Genomic DNA, 22260 nt, shown 5'->3' on the forward strand with positions numbered 1-22260 from the left:
CTCCAAATGACCCACCTGTTAATTTTAAGGTACTACCTTAAATTACTCCTCTATCTCTGCCAGCTTACCATTAGCTTATCCTATAGAATATTTAACGCTCATGGTTGTTAATGGCTTATCAGTCATAACACTAAGGTTCTTAGATATAAGGTTTCTATCGCTCTATTATTAAACAATTTCGAGACAATAAAACGTTGTGACGAAACTTACCCTAACTAAAATCAGGATCCATGTGAGTCTCCATAGCTGAGATAACGATTGCTCTACCGCAAGTAAGTCCAAAGTTTTTCCTATTTCAGAACTTTTTCCTTAAGTATCCAGGGTGTCTATATCTATAACAAACTTTCGGGTTATCAATTCTGCAATAAAGGCCTTCCTTGTACAATATCTGAGCTACGTGATTATTCTTTCCCTACCTCTAACAGACCATAATGCGTATACTCAAGTGGTTTCTACCAAAATTTTCTCTGAATCACTTCATATTCCTTATATAGTAACATTAGGACTTCTGCATGATTCACTTCAATATAATCACGCTGGCCTGACGTCATTATATTGTACTAAATCGTACGTTCATTCCAATATCACTCCATACGGTCAATGTAACGTGATCACTCCCAGTTCTACTCAATTTCATCTGATGGTGATTTATCTATGCTATCTCAAAACAAAATCTACATAATTAATCTCATGGTTTCTCGGTGTGGGTGCGTAGGTTCCATAGGTCATGCATCAATGCCTAAAGGTCCCGAAATTTCTTCAAAATGTTTGGGTTCAGGTATCGTCGTTAGGTTCCTTTCTAGAAATTCCATCTGGGTCTCGCGTTGAGTTGTACGTGTAGCAAGTAGTAATACGATATGTCTTGAGGCGACTCCCAAGTCTTCGGGTATGGTTGGGCATCAGTAGTGACACTCTAACCTTGTGAAAGGAGATGCCTTCCTGACTTCTCCAATGCCTTATGAGTGTTAGGGACCTAAGTCCAGAAGTATCGTTAGATCGTTGAGTAGTGGTGGAGAATGGAAGAGATAAGTGACGGTCATGAAAGTGTACGGGATACGAGTTATCTTGCAGAAACTGAGCATCATTCTAATGTCCATACATTGTACGTGGCTAATTAGGTTGAGCTCGGGGTGCGGTTACTCCGACAAGTCCTCACATATCTCCTCCTCCGAGGATCAACTTTAGTGGGCGTATATTCCGAGGGGTACTCCTCCTAGATTGCGTGAAGTAATGTTTCGATCTCTGGAACAGTGGAACGGTAGTAACAGGTGGATTACAATACTAATCCTTAGGGTTAGACGAGCGGGAAGGTAGTTCAGAAAAACATCTGAGCTAGGAAGGATAAGTTCTCCAAGTCAGTACAGCGAAAAGAATACGGGTAGCAAGCACGTAATCAGGCATAGTAACTACAGCAGCCTAGGTCATCTATAGTAGTACATAGCATGGCAGTAATAACAACAACGCTAGACAGAAGAAACATGCGAAAGCAGATAGTAGCATGCAGTAGCGAAAATAAGCAATAACATACAACAAGTTCACATGGCAGTAAAGGTAAGCAGTAGCATGCAGTAAGATCATGTAGCAGTAAAAGTAAACAGTAGCATGCAGGAAATTCTGCAGAAGCAAGTAAACAAGCAAGTTGTAGATTAGTCCTATTAGTGAATCCTACTTGTCCCGGTCTAGACTCACTAATGCAACCTAATTCCCTACAACCAATGCTCTGATACCAAATGTGATGCCCCGTACAAAACCATCGTGTACGATTCGTCAACAACAGGATCTTTACACGGTCAAATACTATATGCTGTTTGAAAACCAGTTTTGCATTCATAAATGATAGTGTTTACAAAAGATAACGTGACACAAAGGTCGGTACAAAGTCATTATTTGAAAACAACATAAACTACGAATGCAAAAGAAAAGTTTCATGATTGAGACATCTCTAAGTAATGCAGCGGAATTCTAGCACAGCAGGTCCTTAACAGCAAGTTTAACACCAAGACAGCAAGTCTAACAACGGAAGCAACAACGTCTAAGCACCTGAGAAATACATGCTTAAAAAGTCAACACGAATGTTGGTGAGCTATAGTTTGTCTGTAACAGTAATGTAATGTAGGCCACGAGATTTCAATGTTTCAAAACAGTATGAAAAGTATATGTATAACCGTGGGCACATGGTAACTAGACTTAACGTAAATATAAATATCACCCCCTAAAAGTACACCTTGCGAGTGCGTATGTCCTCGAAGTATTAAACACCCGTTAAATGCTAGCGCGACTAGCCCGAGTGGGGATGTCAAACCCTATGGATCCATATCTAATATTCGCGTTCACCGGTTCAAAAACCAATGATTAAACGTTACCGTGCTAAGGGGAATCTTTATGCCGTTATATAACCCACACATATGTAAAGTTTAAGTACTTGTGTCAAGTAAGTAAAACATAAAAAGCGCATGTATTCTCAGTCCCAAAAATAGTATAAGTAAAAAGGGAAGCTATAACTCACAGTGAATAAGCAATACAAGTCGATACGAAAGTGTGCAAGTAGTAAGTCGGTCCGAAAGGTCGTCAACCTAAATCAAAGGTTACTAGGTTAGTAGGTTGTCTTTATAAGTTCTATTAGTGCATAAAATAAGTTTAAGTGTCATCATCATCATCATCATCATCATCATCATCATCATCATCATCATCATCATTCATCATCATAAAAGCTAAGTAAGTTAATCAAGTATAGAGGTCAAAACAATAGGCTGACTTGGATCAGCTACTACGACCTCTACGTAAATCGAAAAGACGCGTAGTCAGTGGCTATGGCTCCGTATATGAGTCCCCTAACCTCTGACCAATTTTCAGAACTAACTCGTCTTCGTTTGACCGTGGCGACGGTTTAAGTGCGAGTAGGTCAGAAATTTCAGCACAACGCTACAACGGCGTAGTGACTTTCGGAGGGCCGTAAATCCTAAACCGTAGCTCGGATTAAGACGAGGCCTAAACGGAAAATCATCTACTCGAACCGAAATAACTGAAATCAACTTTACAGTAGCCCAGGTTACTTATCAGATCCCAAAAAACAGTAAACAAGTGCTCCGGTGGGGTTCTTGGTGCTTGATGCTCATCACGGTTCTCATCCTTGATGCTCGTAGCTTCAAGTGTACAACTCGTTGATGGGTTAGCATCACCTTGACCAAGATTCCACCATCAACACACAATAAGTTAAGACCAAGTAAGAACACAACTCATTTAAGAGTTTTAGATGGATGATGAACCAAAGTTACATCATATCCTTAGTCTTAACACAATTTCAAGTTACATTTACAACTAAAGCTATAAACTTTACCTCAATCAAGCAAGTATGAACATAATCTAAGTCAAATGAAGTAATGGAACCCTAAGCTAGAGAGCTTGGATCCCTTTCACACAAGTTATAAGGTCACAAAGCTAGAAAGCTTGAACCTTTAGTGTTCTTGAAGAACTTGAAGCATAAAGCTTAGATCTTTAAGTTATATGAAGACCATAAACACAAGTTTTGATTTTTATAACAAAATAATGAGATCATAAGTTAGAAAACTTAGATCCAACAAAAGATATGAAGATCCAAGCTAGAAAGCTTGCATCTTGGTTGTTCTTGAGGATCTTGAAGCATAAAGCTTGGATCTTTAAGTTACATGAAGATTACAAACACAAGTTTGAATCTTTATAACAAAATAACAAGATTAAAGTAAAAAGATTTAGATATACAAAGTAGGTGAAGATTCAAAGCTAGAAAGCTTGAATCTTCCATGTTCTTGAAGGATTCAAATCCAAGTTTGAATCTACAAGATGTAATCAAGATCAAAGCTAAAAAGCAAGGCCTTTAAATGATGATGATGATTTCGTGGTGATGAGAAAGAGAAGAAGAAAAAAATTTCAAAATACTTACACTTTTAGAGAGAGAAAGAACCAGAGAGAATTAGAGAGTGTGTATGTGTGAATTACAAATGAAAGCAAGTGTAAAATGGATGAAATAAGGCTAGTATTTATAGATGGTGAGGAGGTGGTGGTGGTGTTAAAAACGTGGGAACATGGGGGGAACAAGGGGGACAACTTTTTGCTTTATGGTTAATGGTTGTCTAAAGTTGGTGTTTATGTTAGGATCCCATGCAACATTAAGGATAATACTTGACAAAAATGCTAGTATGTTCCCTCTAATAAATGGGCATTTGTCTTACTTATTAATGGGTTACTAGCTATTAATAATTGGGCTAATTAAATAGTCCACTAACTAGTGTAGGGTGGGCTAAGGTCCAATAAGGTAGAAAGTCCAACAAGACTAACTAGTAAGCATAAGTAAATTACTAAGCGTAATTAAGCATAAAAAAACCCAAGTAATTATTATTATAAAATAATAATTAATATTTTGTAGTCATAATATTCTGATTACGACAAAAGTTAAACGTGTGCGCAGTTCGCGGTTTATTCGAAACGTCGAGTGACACTAATGGTCATAAAGGCTTCCGGTGATCAGGTTAAGTATCCTACGTACTCTAAGGCACGTTTTAATGTATAAATGAAAGTAAACCATGTATATTAAGATTCCAGAGTATAAAGTAGCATAGTACGCACAAATACGCAGTTTCGCAAAAACACAAGGCATAAAAGCAAGTCGAAAAAGTCGGGTCGTTACATGTTGCCAGTATGTGCTTTTGATTCTTGGGTGGTTTCAAAATTTTCAAGATGTTTTCAGCACAATTGTAGTTAGGTTTTGTTTGTTTTGGGACTATCCATTGTTTTTCAATTGCTGGTGTTCATGCGTTTGTAATTTGCAATGATTTGAGTTGTAACAGGGCTTAATTTCAATTGTTAGTCATGATGTATCATTTAGAGTGTAAGGTGATTCATTCTTTTGACGTTTAGACTAGTTGTTGTGGTAAGGGGCGTGAGTTGGTGGTGTGAGTTGCTTTTTGCACTTTTTTGATGACTAGGCCGTGTGAGTTTTTTGTGTGGAGTAGTGGTGATGTGGGTTTTTGGTGTGGGTTGTTAGTGGAATGCTGATGTGACATTTTATTTTTATTTTTTGTGTTTTATTCATTTGTTTTATATTATTTTAATAAATGAATTATATAATAATTTATAGTGTCAAACGGCTATATTTTTAAACTTAACGGATATTTATTTTTTTCAAAAAAAAAGGGCTAGTTTTTCCCCCTATATAAACAATCCCTCTTCTCAAATCATAACACACACTTCATCTCTTCTAAAACTCTCAAATAATAAAATACACAGTTCAAAATGAGTCCGTTGAATCTTTGAGTAAAAGTTCATTACGGAGGTGAATTTGATCGAGAATTGATGAATTATACCCCGTACGAAACATGAGATTATTTCATGGATGTGTGTCAGTATCTTAATTATTTGAAGCAGCTTGAGTTGCTCCAGCAAGACATACCTTACATGTTCAAACAAGTATGATTTTTCAAAAATCCAACGGTCCTGCCTCGCTACTTGGAGAAGATCACGATTGGTTTGGTGTGATTGGGTGAGTCTTGTTACGTAATCAACCAATTACGCTTTACACCGAATTTAGGGATGAAAGCTACACCATTGAGGAAAATGAAGATGAAGTTGTGCCTGAATCTCAGTCGTGGCAGCAATACGATATTCGCGATTACGAAGATTGATGAAGGTAAATTATAAATAATTTGAAAGAAATATAAAGAGATTATGAGTTGTGTGTGTTAAAAATGAGTAAATATAAGGTATATATATAGGAATTTTTTTTTTATAATTTTGCAACGGTTAGAAATATGGACCCAATCAAAATTTGACAAGTGTATCCCACACCCGTTGCAATATGCGTTGAATGGCAACCGACGCCCCACTTTTCTCCCGATTCCACGCCCCGATACGGCCAAAAGGGGCGGCGCTTGGTCGATGATTGGGATCCAACGCTCGTTGGAGTGCCCTGATACAACTCGTCTTGTAGATTTTTTTTTTCAATCTTTTTATTTTTCCGTATGTTTTTTTTTCAAAAAAAGGAAAACCACCTTAATTATAATTATGGCCGAGTACGAGGGGTGTTTTTAATAAAGTTTAGAAGTATAGGGATTAAAGTCGATAAATCTCAAAAATAAACAAATGTTTCTTAAAAATGTCAAATATGAAAAGTGAAAAAAGCGAAGAACATAAACCCTCGGAGGCTCACCGGTAATTTCATAGGCTTAGCACCGCCGCACATGGAGGCGACTGACATGGACGTAGAAGAAATTCAAAATCGCAACAACTGTAGCGCCTCATCGAATCGATTTGCGCTCAAAAACTCGATTCAAACGAATTTCGGCGATGATTACGTTTTCCAAATCGTTCATAAGTATGTAAACCGTGAGTTTAACCTAATTGCTCATTTTAATTGAATTTTAGAGAATATAATGGCTGAGTTTAATTTTCATTTGTTTTATTTGATTTTTAGGGAAGATTGGACATCAATGGCGGTATCTCTATCGTCAAATACCGTGAAACTGTATTCACCGGTAACTGGTCAATATGTAGGTGAATGCGGCAAGCATTCGGATACAATTAATCATATATTATTATCTGGAAGTAATATGTTGTATTCATGTTCAACTGATGGCACTCTTAGGGCATGGGATACTCGCTCTTTTCAACAGGTCTAATAATTTTGTTACTTGTAGTTGATTTGTGGATTATGTGTTTCAAAATGTATCGAACTTTACTGAATATTCTATTGTATAATTGTATATATGCAATAGTTTTCATTGTATTTATCAAAGTCTCAATTATTGCTAGTTTATTTATATGACATCTGATAACTTGTGAACACCTGTTTCTGATTATTGGGCTGACAGCTTTCTGCCACTTTAGCAAAAGTGCGAGCTACAAACACGTGATCGGATACATAAAATTGCAAAACCTGAGAAGTTTGATAAATACAATTGAAACTGTTGAAGGTGGATATATGAAATAGAAGATAGAGTGAAGTTCGATTTAATTATTAAATTAGGACGTGTGTATCGCAGGTGTCTAGCTTAAATGCTGGTCCTTCTCAAGGGGTATTTAGTTTTTCATTTGGTGGACCTGGAGACAATCTTGTTGCTGCAGGTTGTAAATCGCAGGTAATCATCTTACTCTATTAAGATGAGTTTAGGTTCTAGTTATTTACACTTTTTCATTATTGTTTTTTGTGCATATCATCTTTTTTGTATTTCTTATCTCATGTGCACAGTGCACGTTACTAGTCTTATATGTCTGTTTTGCATAGGCTCTTTTTCAAATAGTTGTGTAAATGTAAAAGCATAGTTTGTTACTTGCTTGACATTTCATTATGGCCTAAGCATATACAAGGTTGGAGAAATCGGATCTCGGGGAGATTTCGTTTGGACATTTTTGGGGAGATCTCGGCATCTCGGAGAAGATTTTGGATGCTGACTTACGTTTACTTTTTAGTGTTTTTAGTATAAATTTATATATTTAAATAAATATATGTATATTATTAATATACATTATTACGAGATTTTACAAAAAATCCGAGAAATGAGTGAGAAAATCTGAGAAATTACGAAATCTTACGAGAAAATTCGAGAAATGAGCAAGAATATTCGAAAAATCTTGGCTTTGACCAAGTTTGACCCCGTTGACCGGGAAATCTCGGAAGATGGACATGTCGTCTCGGTTGCCTTCTAAAAACGAGATCTCGGGGAGAAATAAGGAGGTTTACAACACTGAGCATATTTAAGATGGAACCATATTTGATTCTTACGCATCAATAGCGTGCTAATTAATCCGAGCAATGTTTACTACATGGATCTTTGAGAATATGTAAGTGTCGTTTGTGATATCGTGCTGCTGATGTAATCTTGCTCATATGTTGTTATTTTGCAACTAGATTGTTGAGGCCATCAGGTGTAGTCAACTTTAAGATTTCTACTCAATTACCTTACAATTAAACTAAATGCACAAGTTTACATTAGAATAAGCTTTACATAATGAAGAGAGAAACTAATGATCTGAGTGAAACCAAAGAACCAACTTTGGCTAGAATAGTTGATTTGGAGTCATTGGAGGATGAAAATCTTAAGATGAGTCATCAGTTGTTGATTTAACTATTTAATATTTGTGTCTTTATAAGTAGTCAAAACACCTTCACATGTATGTTTTCATGACGAATGCTGTCTCATTGGAGGTTCACAAGTTTATGGATAGACAAAGCATTAAAAGAGTCATCAGTTGTTGATTTAACTATTTAATATTTGTGTCTTTAAATTAGTCGAAACACCTTCACATGTATGTTTTCATGACGAATGCTGTCTCGTTGGAGGTTCACAAGTTTATGGATAGACAAAGCATTAAAATACTTCGTTTAGGTCAAAGAATGGGATCTGCATAGTGACACAGAAGCAAAATATCTTGCACTTTGAGTTCATAGAGGGTACTCATTATTGAGAATACATCACTTATGTATTAGTGGTAGTTTTTTTATAGCGTCAAGGCATGCTTGAATTCTGCTAATAGCATTTTAAATTCAATGTGCTTCAATTTTTATAATATATGGTCTTCTTTTGTTTGTATAGATACTTTTCTGGGACTGGAGAAGCAACATGCAGGTTGCTTGCTTAGAGGAGTCTCATATGGATGATGTGACACAGGTGTGTTCTAATTTCTTGTTCCATTCATGTTCCATGCAAATGATAAGAACAATATTGATTCAGAATGCGTATTTTGTATTATTTATATTTATATATATGTTTCTTCAGAGCTTATGATATAGGGGTGGCACAATTAAATTTGAACTAGTATATTATACTCATTAGTTAAATGCTTCAGTTATTATCTTTGTATGACCATCTGGACATTGACAGGTTCACTTTGTACAAGATCAGAAAAATAAGCTTGTATCTGCTTCTATTGATGGATTAATTTGCACATTTGATACCAGTGGAGAAATCAACGATGATGATCATCTGGAATCGGTGAGTTAGGAATTACCAGATGTTCATAGTTTTGGTAGTTTTATTAGTTTTTTGTTAATATAAAACTCGTTGTTTTTATACTTCACATGACTAAGTTTAATATATTAATGCAACAATTAATGTGACGAAGGTGCTTAATGTCGGGACATCGATCAGTAAGGTGGGGCTTTTTGGTGGGACGTATGATAAGCTGTGGTGTTTGACACATATTGAAACTTTAAGGTACTTTGTTCTCATTCTTAAATGACCTTATGTTTAATGACTTTTTTGTTAATTTTTATTGTGAGATGTTTAATGGAACACTGGCGCCTTCTAAAAGAAAGCAATTTTATGTCTTGTTCTTGGTTTAATCTTCGCTTTTCAGTATATGGGATTTAAAAGATTCAAGACTGGAAGCCAACTTCGAAGACGCTCGTTCCTTGGCCTCTAATAGCTGGGCCCTAGGTCATGTACGTGTCGTTTTTTGTATTTTAGATTGAATGCTTATAGTTTTTCGGATCAACGTCCCTGCAAATAAACTTGAGGTTGCTATTACACAGATTTACTCTTGAATGGGATGCTTCAGTTAAACGCTTTATTTCCTAGCGGGTCTAATGGGTAAATAGAGATACAGTTTATAATGAAACATGTCAAATGGGTCAAAAGCCGCCAAAGTGTATTTGTAATACTAACTGTTTTGTTGGAAATGGATGGGTATTGTTGCTGTAGTGAAATGATACTGGTTTTTAAATAAATAAAAATTTAGGGCAAAAAACCTATTCTAGCAATACCAAAAGCTACCTATCTTGACCCATTACACAGCTCACATGCACCCCCATTTTGTTACCTCCGAAGTAAATCACAGCTATCATTAAAAGTTTAAAGCACATGCAGGTTGGCTTTAAAACTTACCTATCTTGTTGTTTGACCAAACAGGTTGACTATTTTGTTGACTGTCACTACTCGACTGTGGATGATCGTTTATGGGTCATTGGCGCCACTAATGGTGGCAGTTTGGGTTACTTCCCTGTAGCCTATGGAGGAGGAATGAGATCAATTCTATCTCCAGAAGCAATTCTTCATGGTGGTCATACTGGTGTCGTTAGGAGTGTGTTAGCCTCACGCGACATGAGAAACGGAATTAACCAAACCCAGGGAATTTTCGGATGGACAGGTGGCGAAGATGGACGCCTATGTTGTTGGTTGTCTGACGCTTCATCTGATATAAATCATTCATGGATATCAACGTCACTGGTTGAAAAGAATCCAAAACGTCGCAAGAAAAACAGGCATAGACCATATTAGAGGTGCAAGTATTCATGACATTGTCAATGTATGTTGTACTACAGTTTTCCTTGTCTTTTCTACATTTTATTTTTTTGTAACAGTATTTTTTTTTCTTTCTGTTTTTTAGTACTCTTGATGTAATCGAAATTGATCGACTTTTAGTGTATAAATGATCCCTTTTGCAAGCTGATTCCGTCAACCTGACCCCTTTTAATGGATCTTTTAGTCATATAAAATCCAGCGTTTTTGTATCTTAGTATCATTTTTTAAGATATCGCGATGTCTATAAAACATGTCATCATTCAGGTTTAGGGGTGAATGATCAAAAGGCAATTAAAGTTGAGGCTAAATTTATGTGATTCAATTTCAATTTTCTGTAAGCTTCGAGTCTTCATAATAATGGCTTTGGTCTGTTTTACGGTAGATTGTTCTCAGTTCTCACTAACTATTGTTGATTTGTTATGATAATATTGTCATATTGTTCTCCTTAACTGTTGTTGATTTGTCATGATAAAATGGTCAGATTGTTCTCATTAAGTTTTCGTGTTCTCATTAAGTGTTCGAATTGTTGATTTGTTATGATAACATTGTTAGATAAAGATAGTTCTACTAATGATCCGACGTATTTTTTGTTACCATGGCAAATAGAAAAATATAAACTTCTAATATCGAAGATTAACATAGTGCATCATCAAGGTTTCGTGGTGTAGTTGGTTATCACGTCAGTCTAACACACTGAAGGTCTCCGGTTCGAACCCGGGCGAAGCCAAATCATATAATTTTTGATATTTATCAAACTATACAAATTCCGTTACTTGTTTACGAGGAGCTTTTGGATATATTCTCTGCTGATAATGCTTACGTTCCTAATTGTAACATGAAAATTTTGGATATATTCTCTACTGATAATGCTTACGTTCCTAATTGTAACATGAAAATTTGCTGTTATAAATATTTGTATATTCATTAACCATATTTAGTTTTGGCAAAATAACGTTTAAAAGTAATTAAAAATCTTTGAAGTGAAAATGCACGCTTAACATCTCAGCATCTTCACTTTCTTGAAAGAAAAATCATGCTTCATGTTCAGAGCTTGCTCTTTCAGAAAAATAAACAAAGAAATCTACACGTGACTTTCTTTTACTTGAAAAAACATACAATTTTGTTTCATGCTCAGGTTGTTACCAGAACTCCAGAAGAGATATATATGCAGCTAAGCTCAGTGAAGAACTAAAGTGGCCGAGTTGATAATTAATGGACAATTGTGTTGGCCAGAGGGTTGGTGTGATAAGTACCCAAGTTTAAAACAAGTTTGTACTCCTATCTTGTTTGAGGACAGAAAGGATTATGATGTTTGGATATCAAAAGATAATAAGTGTGCTCCTTATTCCACAAGTCATGTTTAGAGGGATTAAAGAGATGATAGTGAAGTTGTGAAATGGCATCATCCGGTTTGGTTTCCTCAGTTTACTCGTAAAGTCCTAATCATGCCTTTATTCTATGGCTTGCGGTTTGCCATTTTGAGAAGATTGTGCACTCAAGACAAGTTACAGAAATAGTACCCTGATAAAAGTTTTATATGCTCCTTGTGTAAAAAGTGTAATGATTCACATTAGCATCTATTTTTCCAATGTGACTATGCTGAGGTAAAGTCCAAACTGGTTTTCAGAGGTTTGACCTTCAATTTACATGATATTATTGATAGACTGGACATCTTTCCATACACCAAAAATATATGGAAAGTCATCAATCAGATTGTCCTTGCAACCATGGTCTATTTAATTTGGCAAGAAAGAAATAATCAATTCTTCAAGAGCAAAGAAAGGTCTCCTAAGGAATTACGCAATTCTGTGCAGAATCATACTCGGAACAAGTTGTTGAAAGATGAGACAACTTTGACTTTCGATTGTTGTTTTTTTTTGTCTTGGTTTGCCTTGGGTGTCGGATGTAACAGTGTTAATCCATCCCGGGTTTGTTTTCCATGTTTGAGTTTTGTGTATATCCTACTCATGTATTGAGTTCTTTTTAATATATTATCCCTTTTACCCTAAAAAAATATATTTAGCAGACTCTAGATGATAAAATAAACATAATATGTATAAAAGATGTTTGTGAACGCAGGGTGTAAGATTTGCACAAGAACGCTGGTGGAAACGCTAAGTATTCTCTAATAAAAATAGGCCTACACCACGGCCAACCTTTAGGCCTTTCTCCGCTTTAATCATAAACTAGTAGTTGCGTACAATAACGAGAGAATCTTGTGGTGCTTGTTTACCTTTGACACCTCATTTAATACGAGTAGAATTATGCTAATGACAGCTTTTAGACGGTTTCCAACCGTGGCGGTGACATCAAAGTCAAGTGATGTACTTTTTGGTGATGTGGCAAGGTCAAGAGATGAAGTTAAATAAAGGGAAGTGTCAAATTTGAGGGTTAAATTAGTGAATGGGGTGATGTGGTAAAATATTATTGGTAGTTAGGTATATAATTTATTAATTAATAATATATAAAACTATGTGGGGAAATTTGATTGGCTGAAAAATATTTAACACATCCGTCACATTTTCGTCTGACGCCCGGGGCGTCAAATTTTGACGCCGTGTTAGGGGCGTCAAGGGCGTCAAAGATGTTGCCAAGTGGGATGACGGGAGAAATTTGACGCCGGGTTAGAAACAGTCTTAGAGTTATCGTTAACATGCTTTAATTAATTGTATATGGCGGTTAACTGTCAACTTCATAGTGGTGATTCATGATTTGTATAACCATGTTTTGCATGTTAACGATAGTCAGAACTGTCATTAGCAAAATTCGATTTAATATTTAATTTTTTAATAGTAAGTTAATTATTCAAGGATATAGGATATTGTCAATGTTTAGTATTTAATTTAAATTTAAATTAGAAATTAAAAATTGAATTTACATGAATATGATATTACTATTATGAAAATAATGAAGAAAATAAATGGATGATCATTGATCAGTTTCGTTACACATCTCTTTTACAAAATTATGAATAGAAAAATGAATGATATTTTTGGTTACACATCACTTATTACCAGTTTTTGTGTTTACTTATCTTGAGCTACTGGCATGTATTACAAGTGACACCATCGTCAATGGAAGCTTGTAAACTTGCACCATTCAATGCATTTAGATGTTGTTTGTTTTCTAAAATGTTTTTATGTGAAGATATACGGACTATGTTTGTAAAAAAATGTGGCATAAAAGTCTGTATGCTAAATAATAGAAGACTATTTGTTTTTATATCTGCAAAATAATATAATCTTAGCGCAATACTTAGAAGCATATTTCTAAGTCTGCGAGTTTATAGACAAAATAAAACATTGTATTATTTAATATTTCAGAAAAATAACAATAAAAATGTCTACCTACTCATAAACATAAAAATAAATAAATAAATAAATAAATAAATATAATAATATCTACATCGAAAAGGATGAATCCACAATGACACACTTGCAATTTGCACAAAGCAAAATGAAATTTCAAAATTTGAAATGTGAGTTAGCGCAGGGTAAAATAGTAATTTTAAACTTTAGAACTAGTAGATAAATAAGGAATAAGGAATGCAGCATCAAAGACCTCTCACAAATTACAAATTGACGAACGAGAAATTAACGAAGATTACATCTGAGCGATTCACATTCAATTGATAACACCATGGTAAACATATCTTTACCTGTTTTCGAAATCGACTATTTATTTTGCTATTCTGCTTTTTCTGAATTTAGTTTTGCATCATCATATCATTCTATTCACCGAGTTAGGGTTTTATGAAATAGGTAGGTTTCGTATTATATTTATATTTATTTAGATTTAGGTATCGCCCAAATTTATCATTATGTTAACTTGCTATTGTTATATGTGTATGTATTTAAGTATTAGATTGTAGAGCGTAGATAACAACTTGTTTGCTGTTCGTAATTTTGTGTTTAGGAGTTTGAAAATTAAGATCTTACGTATGGATCTAGAGATCCTTTAGCGAAAAGTTACAATTGATTTAACTTTCAGTGTGGTTTTTGTGTTTCTAATTTCGCTTTGTAATGCTAGGGTTTTGTTTTGGGCTTTGTGAATTGCTAGGGCTCATATTAGTTACTTTAGAAACACATCATTTTATAGTATTCATTTTTTCGACCGTTTCTCCTCTGGCTGTGTCATCAATATTGCGAGGAGTGTAGGTTTCTCATGATAATCTGATGTTTGATGGAGAACACCTATTTTGTTAGGTTGAGATTGGCGATAATTGTGATTTGTATGCATTGGGTTTTACCTTGATACGAAATCACGTTTTCTGGTTTGAGTTGTTTGCTGTTCATAAAGCTGTTTGTGTTTGTTATTGTTTGCAGGACGGACATGATGCTGGAGATAACAAGCAAAGCACTGCTGACATGACACAATTTGTAAGTTTCTTGAACGTTTATACACTTGACTTTGATTTTAAGACATCATGCCATTTGTATGTTGAGGTGCTTTGTGCATTCCATCTATTTTACTTCTATAAGTTTTCTTCTTTCTTAGTATTTTCATCTTATTTGATTATTTGGTGTTTATTTACTTTCTTTTGTTAGTTTTCTAGAAACTGTTCACTCAAATGTGACAGTACATGTGAAATTGTGTATCTGGCGTTGTGCTTATTATATTAGTGTTGATGGACACTTGTAATCCAAAATCTTTAGCTGAAAAAGTTTAGCTGTTATAGAACCACCCAGGCACCTACATATTTAAAACGTTTACATTGTTATCACAAATATATTCACCTAAAGTATAATGCTTTTAAGTATGAAAACAAGTCATGGTAAAAGTTTCTCATTATTAGTTGTTAAGTTTCTCATACCAAAATTTTGCAAGTTGTAAATATGTTGACATCGTTAAAGCAATATCCAATGATTGTCTTTACATCTTTATAAAATTGGAATTTTCATTGTTAAATAGTTGAACCTGACATCAAGTTAAACGCTGCTATAAAGGACTAACATTCTGAAACTGCTTGGTTACTAAAGTTATGACATATAGAAGTAACTTTCTGATAGGAAATATACGTCAAGGATAGGTGTGCAGCTGTGCATGAAAAAATAAAAAATGCTTACTCAAACTGTTTAAAAAAAATATATATTCAAATGGACCTATCTGTGCTCTATCGAGATTGATTGGATCCGGATTGCGTTACATCCAGTTAATTGGATCATGGGTTGTATTTGTCTACCTATTTTGCTGTTTATAGTTATCTGGGTAAACGTTACTAACTAACTTATCTCTTTTACAGGTGCAAAACCTTCTTCAGCAGATGGTAAGATATAAACGGTATTGTGTAACTATATTAATCACAATTCTTTGCTCTTCCATTTTAACAAATATTTCTTTTGCAGCAAAACAGATTTCAGACAATGTCTGACTCCATCGTTTCAAAGAATATCCTTCCCTTACCTTTTCTCTGTTGATAAGATATTTGCTTAAAGTGAACTCTAATTATAATTACAAAAATATTTATATCTAATATCTAATATTCTGTGCATGAAATTGAACCAGGGTTGGGCTTGCTTAATTTTTATCTATATAACCATTTTATTTTTGACCTGTTTGACCCATTATTCAAAGATACAACTTGAGTTTATCGATTTGCAACAAAATTGTCTGAAAATGATTTTTGACACCTTTAATACTGACCTATACTTTTCTTTTAATTTTATCCTTAACTGGAATATACTTGATGAAATGGGAGAACGCATAAATGAGCTGGAGCAGAGCATCAATGACCTTAGAACAGAGATGGGCGTGGAGGGTTCATCATCCCCTTTGACTACATCGAAAAAACCTGTTGTTCCAAAGACCGAAGAAGGTTCAGCCTAGCACTTTTTCTTATCATGTGCCATCTTATTTGATTAAATGAGATTTATTTGTATGTTTGCGTCTAAATTTCCTTGGTCGAATTATTTTATTTTGCATATTCTTATGCTGCTGGGTTTTACCATCTACTCTATCCGTAGTTGGTTATGTCATGATGGGTTAATGACTCAAGTTTATGCGCGTATTGTTTGCTTTTCTAAACCTAGACAAAACTACTAATTTCTAGCTTCCCATGCCTTAGCTTTTATTTGTTTTATATCTATAATATAGTATAACAAATGGTTCAATTATTTTCACCTTTTCTCTTAAAATAAAATAAAGTAATACCCTTGCTTTTGCATAAAGATAAGCTATAAAGGTGATGGATTACTTGCTGATAAACAGCATGTTCATGCTTTTGCTTTGTTTTCCCTTGATGGCTTGATATATAAATTTGCATACATTGCCATAACTTTCGTTACTTTTTCTAAACCAGCTTTCAACTAGAAAACCATTTTAAATTTGAAAATGCATTTTGTTAAATTTCATCGAAGTTATTTATCAAGTCTAATTATTATGTCTAATTATTATGTCTAATAGATAGTATAGTACTAGTTGGTGTATCATAGAGATTCTAATAATAGAATCTGAATATTTATTAAGACTAATAATATGAGACAACTTATTAGTGTTTCGTTTGTTAGGTGGATACGTCACCCTCTATTCCTTTTCATAGACTATGTAAGATCTGTTGGAGTATGATACAAATTCAAAGTGAGCGAAAACATTTTTAAAATTTTACAAAATTATACTCTTCCACGGATCATTGTACAAAACTTTAGCAAACAAAACAAATTAACGTAACCGAACAAGAGAAGATTAGAATACAACCTTTGTAGCCTTTTGAAGATCGAATTTGAAAACCCAAAGAAGAGTTCCTCTAAACGGTAGACACTTAAAGTTCCAACCTTGCTTCGATCTATACCTTCTACTTAACGGATATTTTCTTCTTCGTTATTTTCACCAAAAACCGAACCCAATTATAGATTCCAAGTATTTTTGATTACTTGAAAATAAGAAAGAAAAATAGCATTTTTGTATGTGTGTTTTTGTATCTTTTTCATAACTTTTCTAATACCAAGACTTGGTATTATATATTACATAATTGATACAATTAATACATCTAGTATATTTGTAATAAATAAAGATTTGAAAAGATTTGCAAAATCAAATCTTTATATAAAATAAGATTTACAAAATCAAATCATATATTATAAATCAAATCAAATCTTATATCTTATATAAAATATGATTTGCAAAATCTCAAATCTCTACATATTTAGATTTGTAAGTATATGTATACACGTAAAAAAAAAACAAACTTAATTTATTAAATCATTAACTAATGATTATCCGATTAGAAGGCATATCAAACAATTTTACGATTGGCCTTTGTGTGTGACTGAATAGGATAAATGGACTTTTATTATTCAATGTCATGGGCATATCTTCGGAATATATGTACCACGGTCAAACCACGGTCGAACCGTAGCCAACCCGAGAACATATTTCCAACAGACTCCCACTTGCACTGACATTAATAATATTGGTCTGTCTTAAAAGACACACCATGTGTAACAACTAGTCTGCTACGTTACACTCCTATATTTTGATTTATATCAAACATCCTTTTGTTCAAGATATCTATATGAACGTGTGATATGGTTAAGTGTCAATCATCATCGTTCAAGATTATGTTTTCCGATGGAGATTTGTGGTGATCAAATAGACTGCAATTGCATTAATTCAGTCGTAGCATGGCCATGCATTTAATTCAGCACAAATCAACGAGGGGCCCAGAGATATCGCTTAAACTCGCTTAAAGAAGAAGGAACAAATTGCTTCAACTGTATAGACATCCACCACATTCCATGATATACCCAATCTGCTCCTTTATGACCGGCATTTATGCATAGCGTTAGAAACAGGTTAAAGTATAACATAGTTTGTGTCAGGATTTCTCATACATATCCACTCTAGGATAAATGATGTTGCCATCTTAGAGCTTACCTTTTGACTTAAAAACCATGAAGTAATGTCTAAGTGTGGTCATTTCAGAACCTTGAATCAACTATCAAGTTCCTCGTGAATGTAGTTTCATATAAGCCTATATTACTACACTTCATAGCAGCCTTAATTCAATTCTCTCTTCCTTAGAGAATGACCGACTGTGGAAGTTTATGAAATAATATTCATTGGAAGTTAAAACATGCAAAATGAAACATGACAATATACAATGAAATGATCGCATCGTGCGTATAATATAATCTCAATATATTAATCATCAGATCAATTGCAACATATATTATTACCCAATGTTTAAAGTTTCAAACTTAATATAAAAAATACAATCAAACTTTATCATCAATGACACGAATGCCAATAGACATGCTATGAGCATCATGTTTAGTCTGTGGCAAAGGCTTGGTGAAAGGATCAGCCAAGTTCTTAGTCGTGTCTTCTCTACTTAATAATATGTCATTTTCTGCTACAAGTTGACGGATGTAATGGTACTTTCTGAGTATGTGCCGTGTGCGCTTTTGTGACCTCGGTTCTTGAGCCAAGACAACCGCACTCACATTGTCGCAGAAAATCTCAACAGGATCATGGATTGTAGGAACCACACCCAGATCCCCGATGAATTTCTTTATCCACATGGCCTCTTTAGCAGCTTCATTTACCGCTATATACTCGGCTTCTTTCGTAGAATCAGCAATAGTACTTTGCTTGCCACTTCTCCACGTGACGGCTCCACCGTTCAACATAAATACAAATCCTGATTGTGAAGAGCAATCATCTCTATCTGATTGGAAACTAGCGTCAGAGTATCCTTTGATGCTCAGCTCGTCATTCCCACCATAGACCAAGAACATCTCTTTAGTCCTCCTAAGATACTTTAGAATGTTCTTGACTGCTATCCAACGAGCTTCACCAGGATTAGCCTGATAACGACTAGTCATGCTTAGTGCATACGACACGTCAGGCCTAGTGCATATCATCGCATACATGATCGATCCTATAGCTGAAGCATATGGAGTCCGACTCATGGTAGCTGATTCCAAGTCAGAATTAGGACATTGAGACTTGCTCAATATCATTCCAGGGTTCATAGGAACGCACCCTTTCTTGGAGTTATACATACCGAATTTCTTCAGTATCTTATATATATATGCACTTTGGTTTAGCCCAATTAATCTCCTTGACCTATCTCGATAGATCTTTATTCCCAAAATATATGATGCATCTCCTATGTCTTTCATGGAGAAACATTTTCCTAGCCAAGCTTTGACATCTTTCAATGTCGGGATATCGTTTCCCATGAGTAATATGTCATCGACATATAGTACAAGGAAGACTACAACACTCCCACTAGACCTAACATAGACACATGGCTCATCTTCGCCTCTAATAAAACTAAATTCTTTGATCTTCTCATTAAAGCAAAGATTCCAGCTACGAGAAGCTTGTTTAAGTCCATAAATGGACTTTTGAAGCTTGCACACACTATTAGGATACTTAGGATATACATAACCCTCAGGTTGTGTCATAAACACATCCTCTGTTAGCTTACCATTAAGGAAAGCTGTTTCTACATCCATTTGCCATATCTCATAGTCATAAAATGCAGCTATGGCAAGAAGTATTCTAATAGATTTCAACATAGCTACTGGTGAAAAAGTTTCATCATAGTCTACACCATATTATTGCGTGTAACCCTTAGCCACCAGCCTGGCTTTGAATGTGTGTACATTTTCATCCATATCGGTCTTCTTCTTGAAGACCTACTTACACCCAATGGTTTTAGTACCTGGTATATGATTAACCAAGGTCCGGACTTGATTATCATTCATGGATTGGATCTCGTTGTCCATAGCCTCCTTCCATTTGACAGACTCGGGGCCTGTCATTGCTTCCTGATAGGTAATAGGTTCATCAGAATCTATATTTTCGTCATCACCCTCAAATATGTGTAAATTATATTTCTTTGGTGTTCGACGCACTCTATCAGATCTACGTATGGGTGGTGGCTGTAGGCCAGTTTCTCTTTCAACTGCAGGCTCGTCGACCTCTTGAGGAGAATCGGTTCCAATATCGGTTTCCATGTCGGTTGATTCTTGAATTTCTTCAAGGTCAATTTTGCTCCCACTGGTTCCTTTTGATATGAAATCCTTTTCAAGGAAGACTCCCCTTCGAGACACAAAGACTTTGTTCTCAGTAGGGTTGTAAAACAAATATCCAAAAGAATAAGTCGGGTAACCAACAAATAAACACTTTTCAGATCTGGGTTCAAGTTTATCTTGAGCTTCACGACGAACGTAAGCCTCACAACCCCAGATTCTTAGATATGAGAGAGACACAGTTTTACCATGCCATATCTCATAAGGTGTTTTAAAAACTTTCTTGGTTGGGATGAGGTTAAGGATCCTTGCGGCAGTTTGTAGGGCATAACCCCAAAAACTGATTGGAAGCTTTGTGCGGCTCATCATGGATCGAACCATATCAAGTAATGTTCGATTCCTCCTTTCAGCCACACCATTATGTTGTGGTGTTCTAGGAGGAGCTAATTGTGAGATTATCCCACAACCCCGTAGATGATCACGAAATTCATCATTAAGATATTCACCACCTCTATCAGATCGGAGAATCTTAATTCTTTTGTTCAGTTGATTTTCTACTTCATTTTGGTATGCCTTGAACACTCCCGATGTTTCAGACTTTTGTTTAATTAAATAAACGTAACCATATCTACTAAAGTCATCAGTAAATGTAACGAAGTATCGTTCATTGTGTCTAGTAGGCGATCTGAACGGACCGCACACATCAGTGTGTACCAACCCCAACAGATCCTTAGCCCGTTCACAGTTTCCTGTGAAAGGTGCCTTTGTCATTTTTCCTGATAAGCAAGATTCGCATTCATCATACGATATTATATCAAATGATTCTAGAATTCCATCTGACTGGAGTTTGGCTATGCGTTTCTTGTTTATGTGGCCTAAACGACAATGCCATAGATATGTTTTATCCAAAACATCTTTGGATGAATCAACATTATAGATTGAACTATCATTTAGCTTTGTTGTGGTTTCTAAGATGCCTTTACAAGGACTAGCCTTGAAATAAAACATCCCATTTTTGTGAACAAGTATTGATCCATTATCAAAACTAAAATCAAAACCATCATTAAATAAAGCATTAAAAGATATAATATTTCTTGCCATTTCGGCACTGTAGCAAACATTAGATAAAACAATACATAGATGTGACGATCGCTCCAAATCCATATGGACGAACACGTCATTCATTGATTTCATTGCGAGGTATTTGACCTCTATATGTTACGTTTTGTAAACATTGCATTCTTTTGAAAAGGCATACCATAAATGAATATTTAATTCCAAGGTTTTCGACATCTGATGATTTCTACATATAGACAATCACCGTAAATAATAGTTTACAATAATAATACTTCCGTTGACAATGCAGTCAAAATAGATACATGATGATGGTTTTGTGAATGCAACGTTTTCTTGAATAAAGCATGCAAGACTCCATGCACATAGCTTGTATATCATGTAAGCAAACAACGGAAGACTTCTAGGAAACCTGAGAATAAACATGCTAACAAGTGTCAACACAAAGGTTGGTGAGTTCATAGTTTTAGTGTTTCGTATAATCTGTATATAAAAGTGGATCACAAGATTTTAGTTGTTTCATCCAAAAATGTTTATCAATAGATTATATAAAAGTGGATCACAAGATTTCAGTTGTTTCATCCAGAAACGTTTATCAAAATATTCTACGAAATTGAGCACCCTGGTAACTAAACTTTAACGTATATATAATTTGTACCCTTTGTATAATCATCTTAATAATACACGCAAACCAACGTGTACGCTTCTCAAATAGCATACGTCCGTTAAAAGGCTAGTGCTCTAGCTCGGACGGGGATATCAAGCCCTATGGATCCATATACTACTACTCGCGCCCACCAGTTCTTATAACCGGCAGTTACTAGTTACCAAAGCTAAGGGATTTTCGGTTCAAACTCGGTGTAGAATTTAGTATGTACTTGTATCCATTGCGTTTAAAATAAAGTGCATGTATTCTCAGCCCAAAAATATAGATT

General features: G+C 35.0%; 2 protein-coding genes and 1 non-coding gene across 3 annotated transcripts; all 3 read left to right on the plus strand.

Moving 5' to 3' along the window:
- The first annotated feature begins 6167 nt into the window (after window positions 1–6167).
- On the plus strand, window positions 6168–10402 carry LOC139852829 (WD repeat-containing protein GTS1). The gene is made up of 8 exons (XM_071842164.1): window positions 6168–6346; window positions 6446–6644; window positions 7014–7109; window positions 8565–8639; window positions 8853–8963; window positions 9094–9185; window positions 9328–9412; window positions 9879–10402. The coding sequence occupies exons 1-8, from the start codon at window positions 6213–6215 to the stop codon at window positions 10245–10247; spliced, it is 1161 nt and encodes a 386-aa protein (XP_071698265.1). The 5' UTR covers window positions 6168–6212; the 3' UTR covers window positions 10248–10402.
- Window positions 10403–10924: 522 nt separating this feature from the next.
- TRNAV-AAC (transfer RNA valine (anticodon AAC)) lies at window positions 10925–10998 on the plus strand. Its single transcript has one exon. It is a non-coding gene; the product is annotated as a tRNA-Val (tRNA).
- A 2819-nt stretch (window positions 10999–13817) lies between these two features.
- LOC139855415 (uncharacterized) lies at window positions 13818–16313 on the plus strand. Its single transcript, XM_071844636.1, has 5 exons — window positions 13818–13913; window positions 14597–14650; window positions 15514–15537; window positions 15617–15659; window positions 15955–16313. The coding sequence occupies exons 1-5, from the start codon at window positions 13911–13913 to the stop codon at window positions 16095–16097; spliced, it is 267 nt and encodes an 88-aa protein (XP_071700737.1). The 5' UTR covers window positions 13818–13910; the 3' UTR covers window positions 16098–16313.
- The last annotated feature ends 5947 nt before the right edge of the window (window positions 16314–22260 follow it).

The sequence above is a fragment of the Rutidosis leptorrhynchoides genome, chromosome 6, assembly GCF_046630445.1.
Source record: "Rutidosis leptorrhynchoides isolate AG116_Rl617_1_P2 chromosome 6, CSIRO_AGI_Rlap_v1, whole genome shotgun sequence".
NCBI lineage: Eukaryota > Viridiplantae > Streptophyta > Magnoliopsida > Asterales > Asteraceae > Rutidosis > Rutidosis leptorrhynchoides.